Below are 18,509 nucleotides of genomic sequence, written 5' to 3' on the forward strand. Positions count from 1 at the left end.
AAATCATTGGGTAACTTATGTTAATTACAAGGTCTGCATTTTCTGTGTAGTTTGGAGATGACCTCTTGTTTAGCAAGTAGTTTGGGGTGATGTCTAAGCAGATGATTACTTTAAAATATTGTGCCTGATCTCTGAATAGAGGCAGCTGTTGTTTTAACCTTTAAGCGGTATTGTCATGCCTAATTAAATCTTAGTCTTGCTGCATCCAAGGAACTGTAAAATCATTGGGTAACTTATGTTAATTACAAGGTCTGCATTTTCTGTGTAGTTTGGAGATGACCTCTTGTTTAGCAAGTAGTTTGGGGTGATGTCTAAGCAGATGATTACTTTAAAATATTGTGCCTGATCTCTGAATAGAGGCAGCTGTTGTTTTAACCTTTAAGCGGTATTGTCATGCCTAATTAAATCTTAGTCTTGCTGCATCCAAGGAACTGTAAAATCATTGGGTAACTTATGTTAATTACAAGGTCTGCATTTTCTGTGTAGTTTGGAGATGACCTCTTGTTTAGCAAGTAGTTTGGGGTGATGTCTAAGCAGATGATTACTTTAAAATATTGTGCCTGATCTCTGAATAGAGGCAGCTGTTGTTTTAACCTTTAAGCGGTATTGTCATGCCTAATTAAATCTTAGTCTTGCTGCATCCAAGGAACTGTAAAATCATTGGGTAACTTATGTTAATTACAAGGTCTGCATTTTCTGTGTAGTTTGGAGATGACCTCTTGTTTAGCAAGTAGTTTGGGGTGATGTCTAAGCAGATGATTACTTTAAAATATTGTGCCTGATCTCTGAATAGAGGCAGCTGTTGTTTTAACCTTTAAGCGGTATTGTCATGCCTAATTAAATCTTAGTCTTGCTGCATCCAAGGAACTGTAAAATCATTGGGTAACTTATGTTAATTACAAGGTCTGCATTTTCTGTGTAGTTTGGAGATGACCTCTTGTTTAGCAAGTAGTTTGGGGTGATGTCTAAGCAGATGATTACTTTAAAATATTGTGCCTGATCTCTGAATAGAGGCAGCTGTTGTTTTAACCTTTAAGCGGTATTGTCATGCCTAATTAAATCTTAGTCTTGCTGCATCCAAGGAACTGTAAAATCATTGGGTAACTTATGTTAATTACAAGGTCTGCATTTTCTGTGTAGTTTGGAGATGACCTCTTGTTTAGCAAGTAGTTTGGGGTGATGTCTAAGCAGATGATTACTTTAAAATATTGTGCCTGATCTCTGAATAGAGGCAGCTGTTGTTTTAACCTTTAAGCGGTATTGTCATGCCTAATTAAATCTTAGTCTTGCTGCATCCAAGGAACTGTAAAATCATTGGGTAACTTATGTTAATTACAAGGTCTGCATTTTCTGTGTAGTTTGGAGATGACCTCTTGTTTAGCAAGTAGTTTGGGGTGATGTCTAAGCAGATGATTACTTTAAAATATTGTGCCTGATCTCTGAATAGAGGCAGCTGTTGTTTTAACCTTTAAGCGGTATTGTCATGCCTAATTAAATCTTAGTCTTGCTGCATCCAAGGAACTGTAAAATCATTGGGTAACTTATGTTAATTACAAGGTCTGCATTTTCTGTGTAGTTTGGAGATGACCTCTTGTTTAGCAAGTAGTTTGGGGTGATGTCTAAGCAGATGATTACTTTAAAATATTGTGCCTGATCTCTGAATAGAGGCAGCTGTTGTTTTAACCTTTAAGCGGTATTGTCATGCCTAATTAAATCTTAGTCTTGCTGCATCCAAGGAACTGTAAAATCATTGGGTAACTTATGTTAATTACAAGGTCTGCATTTTCTGTGTAGTTTGGAGATGACCTCTTGTTTAGCAAGTAGTTTGGGGTGATGTCTAAGCAGATGATTACTTTAAAATATTGTGCCTGATCTCTGAATAGAGGCAGCTGTTGTTTTAACCTTTAAGCGGTATTGTCATGCCTAATTAAATCTTAGTCTTGCTGCATCCAAGGAACTGTAAAATCATTGGGTCACTTATGTTAATTACAAGGTCTGCATTTTCTGTGTAGTTTGGAGGGATTATTCAAGCCCATTTAGAATTTTGAAGCACTGAATGTGGTGTTAATGAAACCCTGACTGCTGGACCCAAGGGATTAAAGGGAGACAGTTTAGAGTCAGAATGGGCAGCCTCATATTTTAGAGTGCAGGGCAAAAATTGAAACATTAGACAAAGTCTGAATCAGTTCAGTTCTTCAGTGTTATTTACATGCAGTTCAAAAGTAGAAACCACACACCCAATTCTTATAGCAACATGCACAGTGTGCCTAGGAATTCATAACCTCATGTGTGACATCTAGGTAATGATATATGGCTATTTAAGTCCTATCTATTTCTTTGTAAAGAGTTTTGAACTGGTAACTGGTATATAAAAGGCGTTCTGTACCATCAAACTCTAGTATATTGGTATGTAGCTACCTCAGTACTGACTAATTGCACATATGTATTGAAACATTTCATGGGGCGATACACAAAGAAGCAACCTTCATAGCCAAGGGTCCACCTAGTTCATTATCTTACCCCTGACTCTGGCTAATTCTGGATGTTTTGGGGGAAGATGTTTACTTTTCACAAGGGACCGTTATCTATCAGCATATTTATGGGTAGTGCCTTCTTACCCTCAGGATTGCTTACATTTTTTCAGCAATTAATATCACAATATTAAATCATGCATGAGCAGGACAACAGTTTTGTCCAGCTCGCTAGCTGGCTTTAAACTAAAGTGTGTGCCATTTCTATATATGCTTTCCTTATTACGTATACGTCAAATGTTGCCTAGCTAGTACTATTATAGTTATATTAGAAATAGGAGTTTCAGACCTTTCCTGTTCATGTTTAACTCTTGATGCTGTCAGTTAGAATATATTGTCACTGAGTTTTAACACACAGAGTTCATGCTTAGTGGCAAAGAGGTCTGGTAGTAAGAGGTTAATGAACTGAGGCAGTACAGACTAGGAGTGAATTTGTCTCTCACCCACACTCTAAATATTAAACATAGGTCACTTTTTGGTATAAAAACTGTAACATTCAGCTTAGTAGCTTATCACTTGATATTTTCTCTTCCCCTTCTCATGAGCTTTGCTTAAAAAAAAAAAAAAGCAGAACATACGTTAGTTATGAACAACTCCTGCATCATCTCGTTTTTCTTTCATTTTAGACCATTGCTGACGTTATCCGAACATGTTTGGGACCAAGAGCTATGATGAAGGTAAGAGCTTTTCTTGTAGTCCTTGCACTAGACTCTGCCTAGAAATGCTGTGTGTCTTAAAGAGCAATCTAAATGCTGTTTCTCTTCTCTCATGTAGATGCTCCTGGATCCAATGGGCGGAATTGTGATGACCAATGATGGTAATGCTATTCTTAGAGAAGTGAGTCTTCAGTTTTGATACTTTTCTTAAGCAGATACTCAGTGATTTCCACATTGCGTTGCCAATGTACATTTGCAGTGATTTGGACAACTCTAGAAAATAATCATATCTAGCCCTTATGTAGTATTTAAAAACTGTATCCTCCCAACCCAGACAGAGGATGGACAATGAACTTGTTGAGTTCCTGTTGCTACTAATTTTCTCTTAACAGAACCACTTGTAGCTTCATTCTTGGCACATAAATGTGTTTCAGGGTATATGCATACGTAACTTGCACAGATTTGCCTCTGGAGTTTGTTACCTTGCAGCTGATAAATATTTTGTTGTCTTAAATTAAAAACACAATAAATGTTAATAATTTGAAATTCAGATCCCATTACATCGTTTCTCTTTTACTGTGGTTGGCCGAGAGGGTAAGTTTCAATAGAGCTAACGAATGAGAAATATTTATACAAAAATATGTTGGTGGCAAAAAACAAACCCCAAACCAAGCCCACAACTCTGTAAAATCCTTATACAGTAGATGCTGCTTAATAGCAACCCTGTTCATAACAACTGTCCTGTAATAAAAAAAAGTTTTACCTAAAACCAATATTGTCCAATTGACGACAGTGTTAATTGGTCTAGGCTTGGCATTTATTGGTAACTTTTTTTTTGCCAGGAGGGCCCCTGGCACCCCCACTCCATGTGGAAAGCCTACCTGCTGGCAGATTTGCAGGACTGCAGCCAGGGATAGAAGTGCTTGGATTTGCACAACCTGGGCTGTGGGCAGGTCAGCAGTGGAGAGAAGGCCTGCTGCCCAGAAGTCTGAGCTTTCCAAGGGGAGTGAGAGCACTGGGGCCCTGTGGGGCTGAATGGTACCTCTCCCTGCTCTCTCCAGGCTGCATCCTGCTCTGACATCAGGTACTGTGCAGCCCCAGTGCTTCCTTCCCCAGCTGCAGCCCTAGAAAGCAGGTTTGCAGCCCTGGAAGAAAGCTCAGGGATGTGCCAAACACTGTCTACAGGCAGGTTTGTGGTGCTACTGCCAATGAAGGCATGTCCCAGTGCTCAGTCTTATTAGCGACTGCTGGTTAGTAGCAACCTCTCAGTGGACGGCTAAAAGTTGCCAAGTGAAATCTCTGTGGCCGTACAAAGACCTTCCCTCCCAGAAGCCCATGGAATTAGAAGCTTGAAGTGGGATTATTGCAAATGGAGCTTTGTACAAGAAGAGTTGGACTCTGAGATCAGTTTTGCCCAGTGAATTTGACAGAAATTGAGGATAAAAAGGTTCATATTTAATTCACTTCCTTTCTCTGGCCTGAGGAAGAGTCTTATGTGACAGAGGAGTTACGAGAATTTAACCGCAAAATTAGCAATTGTAAGTGCACATATGCCCCCAAGAGTAGAATTTGCTTCATTGTCTGAATTTTGTCTTTGTGTCATTGTGACACTAATTTATGTAGTGCCAATAGTGGTAGGTGTTTTACTGACATGTTAGAGGCAAGGTCCCTGGCCTGGAACACTTACAATTTGTATAATTGTAAGTGTTATATATACTGATAACTGACAGTTTTACGGATGACACCTCTGTTCTAATTGAAAAGGAAAATGTGTATTGTAGGGTAATTCAACTTACACAATTCTATTGGTCTATTTGCTTGGGATGAGTAAAATATCACTAGTTGATTTTCATTATCCTTGCTTAACACAAGTTTATTTTGCACTTGGGGTAATACATTTTCATAATGGTTTTGCAAGGCTGGTGTAACTTCCACATTAATTTATTGTCATAATTGTTTGTTGCATGCATCACTGGCTACTGGCTTTCACCAACTGAGGCCTTCAGAAAGAGAGAGAGACACCAACCATTGCTGTCTTTCCACACAAATATCTTTTAAATCTCAAGAATATTCCTAGTGCCTAAAAATCTGCTGGAGATGTGACATAAATAACATTTTATCTCCTGCCTTAGTATTGGGAAGAAAAGTCTTTGCCAAGATGGGGTGACCTCTTTCCGTGCTCGCAACTCACTTGAAATTTTCCATTCCCGCTAAATATGAACAAGTACCTTGCATTCTAGACCAAGTGTTCCATTTTGTTTTCTTCCCTGCAGATTCAGGTCCAGCACCCAGCTGCAAAATCCATGATCGAGATCAGCCGTACTCAGGATGAAGAGGTTGGAGATGGGACCACATCTGTAATTATCCTCGGTGAGGACATGCTTTAAACCAAGGAGGGATTGCAGCTAAAGTTTGTTGTGTTTTGATTAATACATCTATGGCAAAGCGATATTCATTTTAACATTCACATTGATGCTCTTCTATTTGTGTGATATTGACAAATGCTGACTCAGGTTAATTATGAGCCACTTTGTCTAAGCCTGGCTTCTATCTTTGGCAAGCAAAGTGGAAACTTTGGACAACTTGCCCTGTGGATTGATGGATGGCTAAGGGCTAAGCATTTTGCTTTTGTGTACCAATTTTCTGTGACTTGGCCCTGGGGAGTTACTATCTATGGGGCACCTCCTTCTCTCTCCTCCCCCCCAATATGCCTCCAAGCATTGCAGTCACTTAACATTTTCTTTCCTCTTGCACGCTGAGTTTGTGAGAGTCTCCTGCTAAGGAACCCATGCCTCACATTTGCTGATGGGGATGCAGGGAGCATGCTCAGAGCATCCCTTAACAGTTTTATGCTAGGGAAAGCATAAATATGATGGGTTTTTGTCACCAAAATGAGCTAGGCCATTTACGTACAAGTAAAGGTATGTCTGCACGGGGGGGCAGGACATGGCAGTGAGTCTGAGCCCAGGTCAACTGAGTCATAGAATATCAGAGTTGGAAGGGACCTCAGGAGGTCATCTAATCCAACCCCCTGCTCAAAGCAGGACCAATCCCCAACTAAATCCCCAAATGGTCCCCTCAAACATTGAACTCACAACCCTGGGTTTAGCAGGCCAATACTCAAAACACTGAGCTATCCCTCCCCCCTTGAGCTATCCCTCCCCCGAACTCGCGCTGCAGGGCTTACACTGAAGCCCTGGGCTCTGAGACCCTCCCCTCCCACCAGGTTTCAGAGGCCGGGCTCCGGCCTGAGCCTAGATGTCTACACCGCTATTTTTCATCCCACAGCGCAAGCCCCACAAGCCTGAGTCAGTTGACCTGGGCTCTGAGACTCGTTGCCATTGGTCTTCTTTAGCTGAAGACGATTCCCTGCCCTCAAGAGTTTATATTCTAGTTTAAGCAAATGATTAAATATAGAAGAGATGTGTTGGTGATTACAAGGCTCCTAGAATAGGTAGCAGATGCTTTAGGTGTCCCTTATTTGATGTGCCACCAGTTCCCACTAACTTGTCTTTGTTTTTTGTTTAGCTGGAGAGATGTTGGCTGTTGCCGAGCACTTCCTAGAACAGCAGATGCATCCAACTGTGATCATTGGTGCATATCGTAAAGCTCTGGATGACATGATCAGCAGTCTGAACAAAATCAGGTGAGCAGTGCTGTTTGGGTTTGGAGTTATTTCTCTCTGCAGTTCTGGGTAAAGACGAAACTCTGGTGATTCAGCCCAGCAAAGTGTAACTCAGAGGAAGGTCTAGAAACCAGTTTGTATCGCCACCCAAGTTAGCAAGTGTCAACGGTGATAAAGTAAACCTAGTTCTCATGGGTCTATTTGGAAGGGAGGATGTTATAGATGTGTATTTCTGTGTTTCAGTCTGTTAATTCTCATAGTACATTGAATAAATATTTGAATGGCGGTACCTCCGGGCTATTGTCCCCGAGCAGACCCACAGTAATTTTGATTATTGCTAAGCATGTCTGATCTTTAACCATCTTTCAGTGTGGGGAAGATCACTCCCTATAGGGAATAGTCTTGCAATTTCAGAGAGCTGGACTGGGTTATTTACTAAATCTTTTCCTTCTGTACTGTGAGTAATATCCCGTGTGCTGTTTGTTCTTTGCTCTAGCACTCCAGTTGACGTGAACAACAAAGAGATGATGCTGAATATAATAAAGAGTGCTATAAACACCAAGGCGATAAGCCACTGGTCTGACTTGGCCTGCGGCATTGCTCTTGATGCTGTCAAGACTGTGGAGTTTGAGGAAAATGGCAGAAAGGAAATTGACATCAAGAATTATGCAAAAGTAGAAAAGGTAAGTATGCTTTGAACCCTCGCTCGTTTCTGTATCTCTCTCGCTAATGGCAGAGCAATTTTCTGAAGCTACAATGTATGCTCTGTGTGTACAGCATCTACCTTAATGGGGTCCCTTCCATTACTGGGGCTGCTACACACTATAATAATATAAATACTAAATAATATTAATGTAGGACCTTGTGGGAAAGGTTTTGTATTCTGCTGCTGCTAAGTCAACAGGAACTCGGTCCTTATATGTTCTACTTTGTGCTATCTTCTTTGATGCTGTGGCACAATGAAGGGAATGGAGTTGGGGAAGGAATTAATGTCAAGGTTTTAGAAACCAGGTTTGCCAGATTGGAAAAAAAAGTAATATTGATGGGAGAGGGGAATATCTGATTTTTCAGACTTCCAAGAAAGTATAACAAATAATGGAATGTAAGTAGTCCCTTCTGTGTCTTCTCAGGTACTAACAGTTTAGGCCAGTTTGCAATAATTCCCCTAGTATGGTCTACCATGACCGGAACAAGTCATAAGTAGTTAAGACAGAGTGCACATTCTGTTTTCAGTACTGAAACTAAGTACAGTTTTAAGCCCATTCATTTGATTTCCAAAGCACAGACACACATTTTCATGGGATAGACTTCTGAGAGCTTTCCATTCTGCTCATGCGCTTATAGGCTTGTGCTCTTATAAAGTAATTCTTAAAAATAAAGACATTGGAGCCCGTATTCAGCCTTATAGAGAGGAGACTGATCCTCTAGTGGTTAGAGCATTGGGGCGCCTGCGTTCTCCTCCTGGCTGTGCCACTGAGTTGTGTGGCCTGGGGCAGGTCACATGACCACTTTGTGCCTCCGTTTACTGATCTGTATGATGGGGATAACTACTTCAGAGGAGACTAGTGATGCTAATGTGTTTGAAAGGTACTATTGGAAAAGGAGAAGTCTTATTTTGGAATTCAGTTTTCAAAAGCGGATGTCTAAAATTAGGCATCCAAGTGTGGAAACTTAGCCTGTTATACTGTATAGTGGAAAAGGACCACAATCGAAACTAGAAGCCACGCATTGGTTCCAAGAATGCTGTGGGATTGCAAAAGGGGTAATAAGCCAGTGCATCAAACATAAAGTGTGCAAAAGGAATGGTGAAGAAATAGGGCTAAAACTTAAGGACAAGTGGAGCGAGCTTTACGCCAATATTTAGGCTCCTGGGGGGGGGATTTACGAAAGCACCTGGGTAGGTTCAGTGCCTAACTCCCATAGAGAATCAATGGGAGTCCGGTTCCCAATCTGTGTAGGTGCTTTTGTAAATTGTAGGAACCTATTAGGTGTCTAAATACCTTTGGGAATCTCTCCCCAGCCTTCTAAAGGGCCTTACAATTTGTTAGAGGCAACTAATTCCTCCTTAAGTATAAACTGGTTTGTTTGCTGTAATTTTAATAATAAATTCGTGCTAGAGATTAAAATCTGCCAAATTTGTATCGGTTTCCAGTCATCTGGAGAGTTACTTGTCTTCTCATTTGCTTCGATAACTCTCACCTATGCCCTGCATGTGTCTGTCAGATTCCAGGTGGCATAATCGAAGACTCTTGTGTCTTGCGTGGAATCATGGTGAACAAAGACGTAACTCACCCAAGGATGCGTCGCTATATCAAGAATCCACGCATTGTGCTTCTGGACTGTTCGCTGGAGTACAAGAAAGGAGAGAGCCAGGTAAGGCAGGTCTTGTGTAAAGATGTCTGCGGGTCTTTGTATGATGCTAGTGAAAAGAGCCAACAATGCTATAATGGGTAAGGCGTTTTGAATGTTTTCTTCTGCTTCTTGAGGGTTTGTTGCAGCTCAAGACTTGCATAGCGCCAAGTATGGGGAAACACTTCCCCATCCTAATTAACAGTGAAACACTCTGGTGCTAACAGTAATGGAAAGACATTACACCAAGGCTTAGTCATTGGCTCAATGGCTTTTCATTGGGTACTACTGATTCCTTTCACCTCTTCTCTGTTCAGTCTGTCTTTGCCCCAGTTGAACGGACAAGAAAAATGGAGTATGATTGTTTTAGCTAAGGGACATGCACTGCATTTATGTTAAAACCCTGGAGAAAGAGACTAAGCCCCTTAAACCTCTTTCTATGCAGACTGATATTGAAATTACCCGTGAGGAAGACTTTGCACGCATCCTGCAAATGGAGGAAGAATACATTCAGCAAATCTGTGAGGACCTGATAAGGGTCAAACCGGATCTCATCATCACAGAGAAAGGAATCTCTGGTAATGTATATGACTGAGTGTAGTGATGGACAAATATAACCGTAGTTGTGTTTCAACATGATCCTTTAGTGTTAAGTGAGAGAGTGGTAACAAGTTCTGAATATTGCCTTTCAGAGAGCAAATATTAAAGCAGACTCTTAGATTTATGGAGTGCTAAAGATCCTCTCACTCTGTAGACAGCCAGGGTGGGTGGGTAAAAGATAAATCTCCAACTTGTTAATTTCTCTGGACGTGTAGCTTGTTTAGGGTAACTACCACCCTCCCCCCCGTCCACTGGTTAGTCAGTCAGATGTTGCTAGATTTATCCAGTAGGATGCATAGTCTGTATGATTTATTTTAAGCTGATGGCTGACCCCTGTGATTCCAGTGGATGCTTAACGTTTCTCAGGGTTTGCCCCATGGTTTGGTAATGTATTTAACACTATTGAGAACAAGAACCTAGCAGGATATAGAGGAGCTGGGTCTGGAATGTCTAATATAGTTTTATCCAAGCAGCACCGGAACATTTTTTCTTTGCTGTTGGTTTAGGAGAAGTATTGAGCACTAGGTTCTTTTCTTTCCATAATCCTTGGGGCAGGTTTCCAGAGTGGTGATAAACCTTAAACCAAACCTGTGTATCATCAGCTGTAGAAACTCAGTCTTTGTGGTGACTCATCTGTGTAAAATAACTTCTGTGCAAACTTGGTTTCAGACTTGGCCCAGCACTACCTGATCAGAGCCAACATTACAGCTATCCGCAGGGTGAGAAAAACAGACAACAACAGAATCTCCAGGTGAACAGACCTTTGTTGTTGAGAGCCACATTGCGCAGCCCTCACTCGTGTTGAATAGTATTTACATACATGCATAGCACTGTTGATTTCAACAGGACTCCCACTGTTACCCCCAGCTCTCACTTATTCGTGTATTGCACTTCCGCTTACAAAGTAGTTTGGACATTTAGGTCTTTGTACCGCACCCAGCAGAGTGGGACCCTGATCATATAGGGCCTCTCCACTCTACTGCAATCCAAACCACAGTGAAGGATTTCTGTTTTGTTCCTTTGTGGCAGGGCCTGTGGAGCCCGCATTGTGAGCCGCACCGACGAGCTGCGTGACGAGGACGTGGGCACTGGAGCCAGGCTTTTTGAAGTTAAGAAAATAGGAGATGAGTATTTCACCTTCATCACAGATTGCAAAGACCCCAAGGCCTGCACTATCATGCTGCGTGGAGCCAGCAAGGAAATCCTAGCAGTAAGTTATGGCATGATAGACCTTCCCTTGATGCCAGGAGGCAGAGTTCCCTGGAAAGACACTTACGAATTCATCATCATGGCATCTTTCTAATTGCCAAGCAGAGCCATCTCATGTGACAAGATTTACTGCTAGCAGATCTCTCCAAATTGTGACATGGTTTGGAAAAATGGGAGAGCTGATGGTTTACAAGGAATTCCAGCCTTAAACACTGCATAGGAAAAGCAAAATCTATATTTCCCAGAGTAAACAATTGGCCAGTGGACATCTGTGTGGCCTTTAATAGCACTTCACCTATGATCCCTTCTTCTGTGTAGGATGTTAAAACACCTTTCAAATATATCTTTTATGTTAAAATCATTTCATAGAGTTTAAGGCCAGAAGGAACCATTTAGATCATCTAGTCTCACTTCCTGTATATCACAGGTCATTGAATTTCACCCTGTATTGAGCCCAAAAACTTAGACTAAAGCATTTCAGTGCTCAGGAGGCAAAAAAGATGTGTGGCATAAGGAGAGAACAAGTTGCCACCAATGCCCAAGGGCACTGCAATGGCAGCGAATTGCTTAGGTGAAGTATGCCCAAGTGAACCCAACACTCCCCATGCTGCAGAGGAAGGAACCCTCCCACCCCCCAAGGTGCATTCATGCCAGTCTGATTGGAGTGAAAATTCCTTCCTGACCCCAAATCTGGCAGAGAGAAGTAAAATGAGGCCCATAATGGTCACCTGACTTATCTAAGACATACTGAACTAACTTAGTGGGCTCCCAGATTTGTGAGTAGAACACAGATCTGCTGGTGCCTAATCTCATGCTTAAATCTGCAAACCTTGCTGCCTCAGATGAGAACTTGAAGCAATATTGACTGTTCCTGTAAATAGGACCCATGTCATATTGGTGCCGATTTTAATATTGGCCTTATTCTATGGTCCTGACTGCTCTGTAGCCTCTGTCATGCTGCTGTTGTGCTTTAAATAAGCAAACCTGCAAATCTATCACATCTTTGCCTTTTTCTTTTTTCGCAGGAGGTGGAACGCAACCTCCAGGATGCCATGCAGGTGTGTCGTAATGTCCTAGTAGATCCTCAGCTGGTGCCAGGAGGGGGCGCTGCAGAGATGGCTGTTTCTCACGCGTTGACAGAAAAGTCTAAAGTCATGACAGGAGTGGAGCAGTGGCCCTACCGTGCGGTCGCCCAGGCTCTGGAAGTCATTCCAAGGACACTGATTCAGAACTGTGGAGCCAGTACCATCCGCCTGCTGACCTCACTAAGAGTAAGGGGTATAGTCCATGGGATTCTAGCTGGCAGGAAAAACTTCTCCAAAGAGCTAGTTACTGTCAGCCTCTCTTTTTCAGTTATAAAATATATTTTCATCTTGGAAATCCTAGCTCGTTGTGTGAGTAGAAATAGCATGACAGATTGTTTGGTAGTGGTAGCATGTCAGATCGTTGGAGACCTAGATTTAAGCTTTGTAATAGGTTTTTACAAAACCTAATACACGCAGACACCATCTCCAAGTTGTGTTCGTTAAATCAATGGAAGATTATTTTGCATTTCTCTGCAGTGTTTGTACCCAGATATTGCAGCGTTGGCTAGTGCATGAGAACCTGAAAGTGAAACTGACTAGTCTAAACTCAGTGAATATGCCAAAATTAAGCAAATGACATAGAAGATTTAGAAATAAATGTTTAGTTTTATTTACACTTAGTCTCAGATCTTACTAACAAAGCGGGTGAGTTAATTTGTCTTTGGTTGATGACTCTAAATCTAGTTAGTATTTAGTGCAGTTTCAGTGCGGTTCTCCATATAAATAAAACGGCTGTCCCTTTAAAACTTACACATGTTTAAAATCATAATGATTCCTTGCTATTTGCATAGAAGACTGACCGAACGAATGAATCAGTGTTTCAGATTTCCTTCAGAAAGATGGGTTGGTTTGAGACCTTATTACTAATTTATTGCAGGCAAAACACACTCAGGAAGGCAGTCAGACTTGGGGAGTAAACGGCGAGACTGGAGCCTTGGTGGACATGAAGGACCTGGGGATCTGGGAGCCTTTAGCTGTCAAATTACAGACCTACAAGACAGCTGTGGAGGTAAGGAAGCAACTGATGAGTGATTGTGTGTCACTGACCTTCTGTGCTTGAGTGTCTAGAGCAGGAAATGGTGTGCGGGAAGGGAAGAAATTGCCACGGTGTCTCCATACCTACAAGGTCGGTAGATATTGTGGCCCGTGCTATCTATGGCTGGGTGTTGCCACAGTCTCAGAGAAATCCAGGTCAAAAAAACATACCTCTGGGATCCCGTTGGTAGGACTGTGTGTACTGCACCATGGTTAACTGACTGGTTTGATCAAACGACCCTTTCCTCTCTTCCCCACAGATTAAGATTTGAACATTCAGTAGACTGGTGGTGTGTGGTAGATTAAACCAGTTACTCTCTTCCTTCCTGCACATCACCAGAAAATTTTAAACATTTTCCCTATCAACTTCGTCTCCCAGCCAAGTTCCAGTGGGTCTAAATGTCTTCCACCTAGTTACACTAGGATTCAATATTTTCAGTACTTCCCACCACGTCGTGTTGCCGTTTGCTGTTAAAGCAGCTACCATGTTCCACCGCAGCGGTGGCCGCATTGCGGTAAGGTGTGAGGTACTTTGGGACTCAACAGGATTGAAGTATGTGTGCTTGGGTTGACTGTTGTTCTTCTGTGATACAAATGTACAAACTACCAAGAGCTGAAAGCAAAGGCTGCTGATCAGATTTAAAAGCAGGTATTGCAGTAATTCAGAGCAGCATTCAGTGGGGTCCCCCCAGGATTGAGCACAGGTTGTTTTACACCACTTCAAATTGGTTTAAGAATCAAATTAGTTAAATTGGTGGGAATACGGTGCGTGCAAGCCCTAAGCGAAATCTGGCTACCCCAGCAAGGTGCCCAAGGTGCAGCACGTCCTCTCCCTGACCCGGCCCTGGGATTTTTCTCCCCAGACTGCCGTCCTCCTTCTCCGTATCGATGACATCGTTTCGGGGCATAAGAAAAAGGGTGGTGATCAAAGCAGATCGACCGGAGCTCCAGATGCCGCCCAGGAGTAAGAGGAGATTGAGGAACCATGCGCCTTGAACTACAGTATGGAAACAGCCCAACACAATTACCGCTGCATCTCCTCTGCCTGGGCTTGGGCCTGGACACAGTCTGAGTATTGAGTATTAGTTTGTCTGAAGTCAGTGGGTGGGAGGGACGGTCCATGACTGTGGGGAACGGGCTGCTGTCACGTGTGCGTCCCTCTCCTGGTTGGAGATACTGACACTTAATTTAAGTATATACTGTGTAACTTCTGCTGTTTGCTTCAACAATAAAACGTGTCACTCCTGTTCGGTCCCTTGTGTCTATATCTAACGTGACTCGCTAGCCTGGAGCTGCGAGGTGGGGTGTTCGGTTAGCCATTTCCAGAGTGGGGACAACTGGTCTCCGGCAGGCCTCTTTCAGAAATCCAGCGTCTCGTCCCTTAGCATGAAATCCTTCCTAATGCGCTGGTCCACTGGAATATCCCACTGTGCTGTTTCTTAAGACTTCCCGTTACTAGCAACCATGATTGCAGCCATGTCAGTGCTGTCCTAATAAAGGGATAAATCCCCTATGGGGAGTGGAGGAAAAGCAAAACTTGGACGGGCTTTGTGTCGTCGTCCCCTCCCCCGACCACCCCAAAAGGGGTCTGAAAGAGGCACTATTATATATGGTCTTTACGAGCAGCACCAAGGGCATCGTGTCTATTTCAAAACCACCAGTGACCATGGCTCCTGTGCTGGCAGTTCAGAGCTGGCCAGGCAGACGGAAATCTGTGCTCTCCAGGGCTGAGGTTCATCAGGGGAGGGCAGGAAACTTGAGTTGCTCTTGCCATTCTCAGTTGGTTCCATCTCCCAGACTGTCAGTTCCCTCATATTTGATTAAGTTCTGTGCCCACTCCCTCATCTGAGGGGTAGACTTTCTGTTTCTTGGTGGGCACTGGCCACTAATCTTAGTAGGCTGGCATCTTTCACTGGCACTAAATAAAATGTAAAATCTTAGGATTTGGATGCCCACGGTCTTAATTTTAATGGGAATTGGGTTTCTAACTCCCCGTGAACCTGGAAATATATCTTCTCTTCCCCCCCACCCCCACAAAAAAAAAAACTGTTCAAATGGAGTTAAGGCTGAGGATAAGTATCAGGGTAAAGGACCTCACAGGGATGTCATAATTAGCCCAAAGCCAAGTATTATAAACCTCGGAAATTGAGGATTAAGGTTAAACTTAAATTTGAACATTTTATGGTAGACACTCAACTTTAACTCTGCCCTGCAGTGACCCTCTGCAGTAACTATAGTCAAGACTGTTCCTTCAGGGTGTCATTATAGGGCAGCGTTACGATGGTTTAACTGAATACTTTGATACCTTGAACGTATTTAGATTTGTCCTCCTTTGGCTCCCGTGGCGTAAGTAACTTCACGGTGCAGGTCCAAAAGCCGGTAAGGAAGAATTCTGCCCCATCGGCTTCCACTCACCTGTCACTTCATTCCCTGAGACTTTGGGTTTGAGTGGTGCCCTGAGCTGCACGTCTTTGAACTGAGAGATCATTCTGCCCGTTGACCCTGCATGGGAACACCAAAGCTTGGCTACTGAAATAGGGCTGGGGCTAGTTGGTAGATTTAAGTCTGCCTTGTCTGAATGCTGGAGGTGGGGCTGTTCAAGATTTGGGAGCTCCCTTCTCTCCCACTTGCACTAAAATGGATTTGTCCAAGGGGAATTAATTACCTGCCATCTGTGGTGTGAATAGTTAACAAAGTTGATGTATAAATGAGGAGTCCTTGTGGCACCTTCGAGACTAACAGATTGATTTGGGCATAAGCTTTTGTGGGCTATATGAAAATTATATAATTGCTTAGGCCCAAATCAATGTGTTAGTCTCGAAGGTGCCACAGGGACTCCTCGTTGTTTTTGCTGATACACACTAACACAGCTATCCCTCTGAAAGTTGATGTATAGCACCTGAAACTTCAAATAGCCACTTTAGGTTGGAGCTTTTATTTGAAAAAAACTCAGGTTTCTGCTTGCGTGACACTGATGTAAATCCACCAATGTTGAGGCCCGGGGATATGGTTTGCATTTTAGAGCAAAGGGATCCTGAAATCAGGGCTGCTGGGTTCTATTCCCAACTCTACCACAGACTTGTGACCTGCGGTAAGTCCCTTCACTTTTCTGTGCCTCAGTTTCTCCGGGGGGTAATACTTCCATTGTGGTAGAGATTCTGAGGCTTAATATATTCCCTGTAATGTGCTCTGAAATCCTCCAAGTGTATTTTAAGGGAACAGCACTTCACAGGCAGGGACTAAGAATTCCATGCTCGCAACCCCATCCATGCATGTGTATAACACCAGCTTCGGAACTGCATGTGCTAGGCTTCACTGCTCCCCTTGAACCACATCCTGACACGCTCCCTGTGCTATGGGGCCATGCCATGGCTGTGATCTGTGCCCTCTCCTCGTTACCCACAATTTACAGGGTCTCTGAAATGATTTTCAAATCCATAGGAGGTGTATTTCCTGGGTGGGTGTGTGTGTGTTTGTGTATTTAATGCTCGTTGAACGGTTTACTCAATTTCAGACAACGTGATGGCGTCTGTGCTTCCTTAGCTACCATGTTTAGTGTGTCAACCTGTTGCTGGATCATGCTGTGCCAATACAAATGTATTTAAAGCAGACCGGACCTGATGTCCGCTTTCTGAGTTCCATCTTTAGGGATTTGACACCATACATCTCTAAACTACAGGAGCGTCCAGAATATTCCGGGTGGATTCCCAGCTGCAAGAAGCTGAACTTCCTGTCCACTTCCAAATCTAATTCCCATCTCTCCATGGGCTTGTTCCACCCAGACCTCTGACTCCTTTCCGTCTCCCCTTAATCTCAAATCCATCTCCATACACCTCTGCGCCTCCCCTTTGCATAGTTGCAGAGTGCTCTTGTGCTTTCCCATCCATCTAACCCTCCCCTTCTCCTTTCCAAGACTGACTCCCTTCCCTTCTTTAAATTTCACCGTAAAACCTCCCTTTCTCCTTCACTCACAGCCAAAGTCTCTGAGCAGCACGTGTGACAGTGTGCTTGAAGCATGTCAAGAGAAGAGGGATTGCATCGTCAGAAGTGTTCATATACGCTCGCTCCCTTTTCTTTGGATGGGGCTCACAAGATCCAAGTTAAAGGCAGTAGACGGAGAGGAGGCTGCTCAGGGCTAAAACTCTTTTTTTTTCCCATTGACTCATAGACTTTAAAGCCAGAAGAGACCATCATGTTCAGCTAATCTGAGCTGCTGTGCGTTGCAGGCCACAGAACATCACCCAGCCACTCCTGTAATAGACCTCTCACCTCTGGCTCAGTTACTGACATCTTCAAATCATGATTCAAAAAGACTTCAAGTTCCAGAGCATTCACCATTTACACTAGTTTAAATGTGCAAGTGACCCGGGTCCCATGCTGCAGAGAAAGGTGGAAAAAAACAGATTCTCTGCCAATCTGACCCAGGGGAAAATTCCTTCCCCACCCCTCAGATACAGTGATCAGTTAGACCCTGAGCATATAGGCAAGACCCACCAGCCAAACACTTGGAAAACAATTCTCTGTCATAACTCAGAGCCCTCCCCATCTAGTGTCTCATCACCAGCCATTGGAGATAGCGGCTGCTAGCAGTCACAGATTGGCTACATATCATTGTAGCCAGTCTCATCATACCATCACCGCCATAAACTTACCAAGCTCAGTCTTGAAGCCAATTAGGTTCCCGCTCCCCTTGGGAGGCTGTTCCAGAACATCACTCCTGTGATGGTTAGAAACCTTCATCTAAGTTGAAGCCTAAACTTGTTGATGGCCAGTTTATATCCATTTGTTCTTGTGTCCACGTTGGTCTTAACTTAAATAACTCCTCTCCGTCCTTGGTATTTATCCCTCTGATGTATTTATGGGGAGCAATCGTATCTCTACTCAGCCTTCTTTTGATTAGACTGAACAAGCCAAGCTCTTTGAGTCTCCTCTCATAAGCCAGGTTTTCCATTCCTCAGATCATCCTAGTCGCCCTTCTCTGCACCTGCTCCAGTTTGAATTCATCTTTCTTAAATATGGGAGACCAGAACTGCACACAGTACTCCAAATGAGGTCTCCTCATGGCCTTGTTTATTGGTACGAACACTGTCTCTACTAGAAATACCTCCCCTTATACTTCCTAGGACTGCATTAGCCCTTTTCACAGCCGCATCACATTGCTAACTCATAGTCATCCTGTGATCAATCAATACACTCATGTCTTTCTCCTCCTCTGTTGCCTCCAATTGATAAGTCCCCAGCTTATAGCAAAAATTCTTGTTGTTAGTTCCTAGCGCATGCCTTTGCACTCTTAAATTTCATCCCATTTCTATTAGTCTAGTTTTAAAGGTCATCCAGATCTTCACAACTACCTCTGAGGATCTAGGCCAAAGTTCCTGCAACCAGAACATAGGCCTTACCTACACGTGTTGCTTAGTGC

General features: G+C 43.1%; 1 protein-coding gene across 1 annotated transcript; it reads left to right on the top strand.

Annotated features, from left to right (window-relative positions):
* Positions 1-3,102: 3,102 nt before the first annotated feature.
* On the top strand, positions 3,103-14,337 carry CCT3 (chaperonin containing TCP1 subunit 3). The gene is made up of 12 exons (XM_034756688.1): positions 3,103-3,208; positions 3,306-3,368; positions 5,461-5,557; positions 6,716-6,833; positions 7,309-7,495; positions 9,036-9,185; positions 9,607-9,739; positions 10,431-10,512; positions 10,791-10,971; positions 11,996-12,241; positions 12,933-13,064; positions 13,954-14,337. The coding sequence occupies exons 1-12, from the start codon at positions 3,200-3,202 to the stop codon at positions 14,056-14,058; spliced, it is 1,503 nt and encodes a 500-aa protein (XP_034612579.1). The 5' UTR covers positions 3,103-3,199; the 3' UTR covers positions 14,059-14,337.
* Positions 14,338-18,509: the final 4,172 nt, after the last annotated feature.

This window comes from Trachemys scripta, chromosome 24 (assembly GCF_013100865.1).
Source record: "Trachemys scripta elegans isolate TJP31775 chromosome 24, CAS_Tse_1.0, whole genome shotgun sequence".
In the NCBI taxonomy this organism is placed as follows: domain Eukaryota; kingdom Metazoa; phylum Chordata; order Testudines; family Emydidae; genus Trachemys; species Trachemys scripta.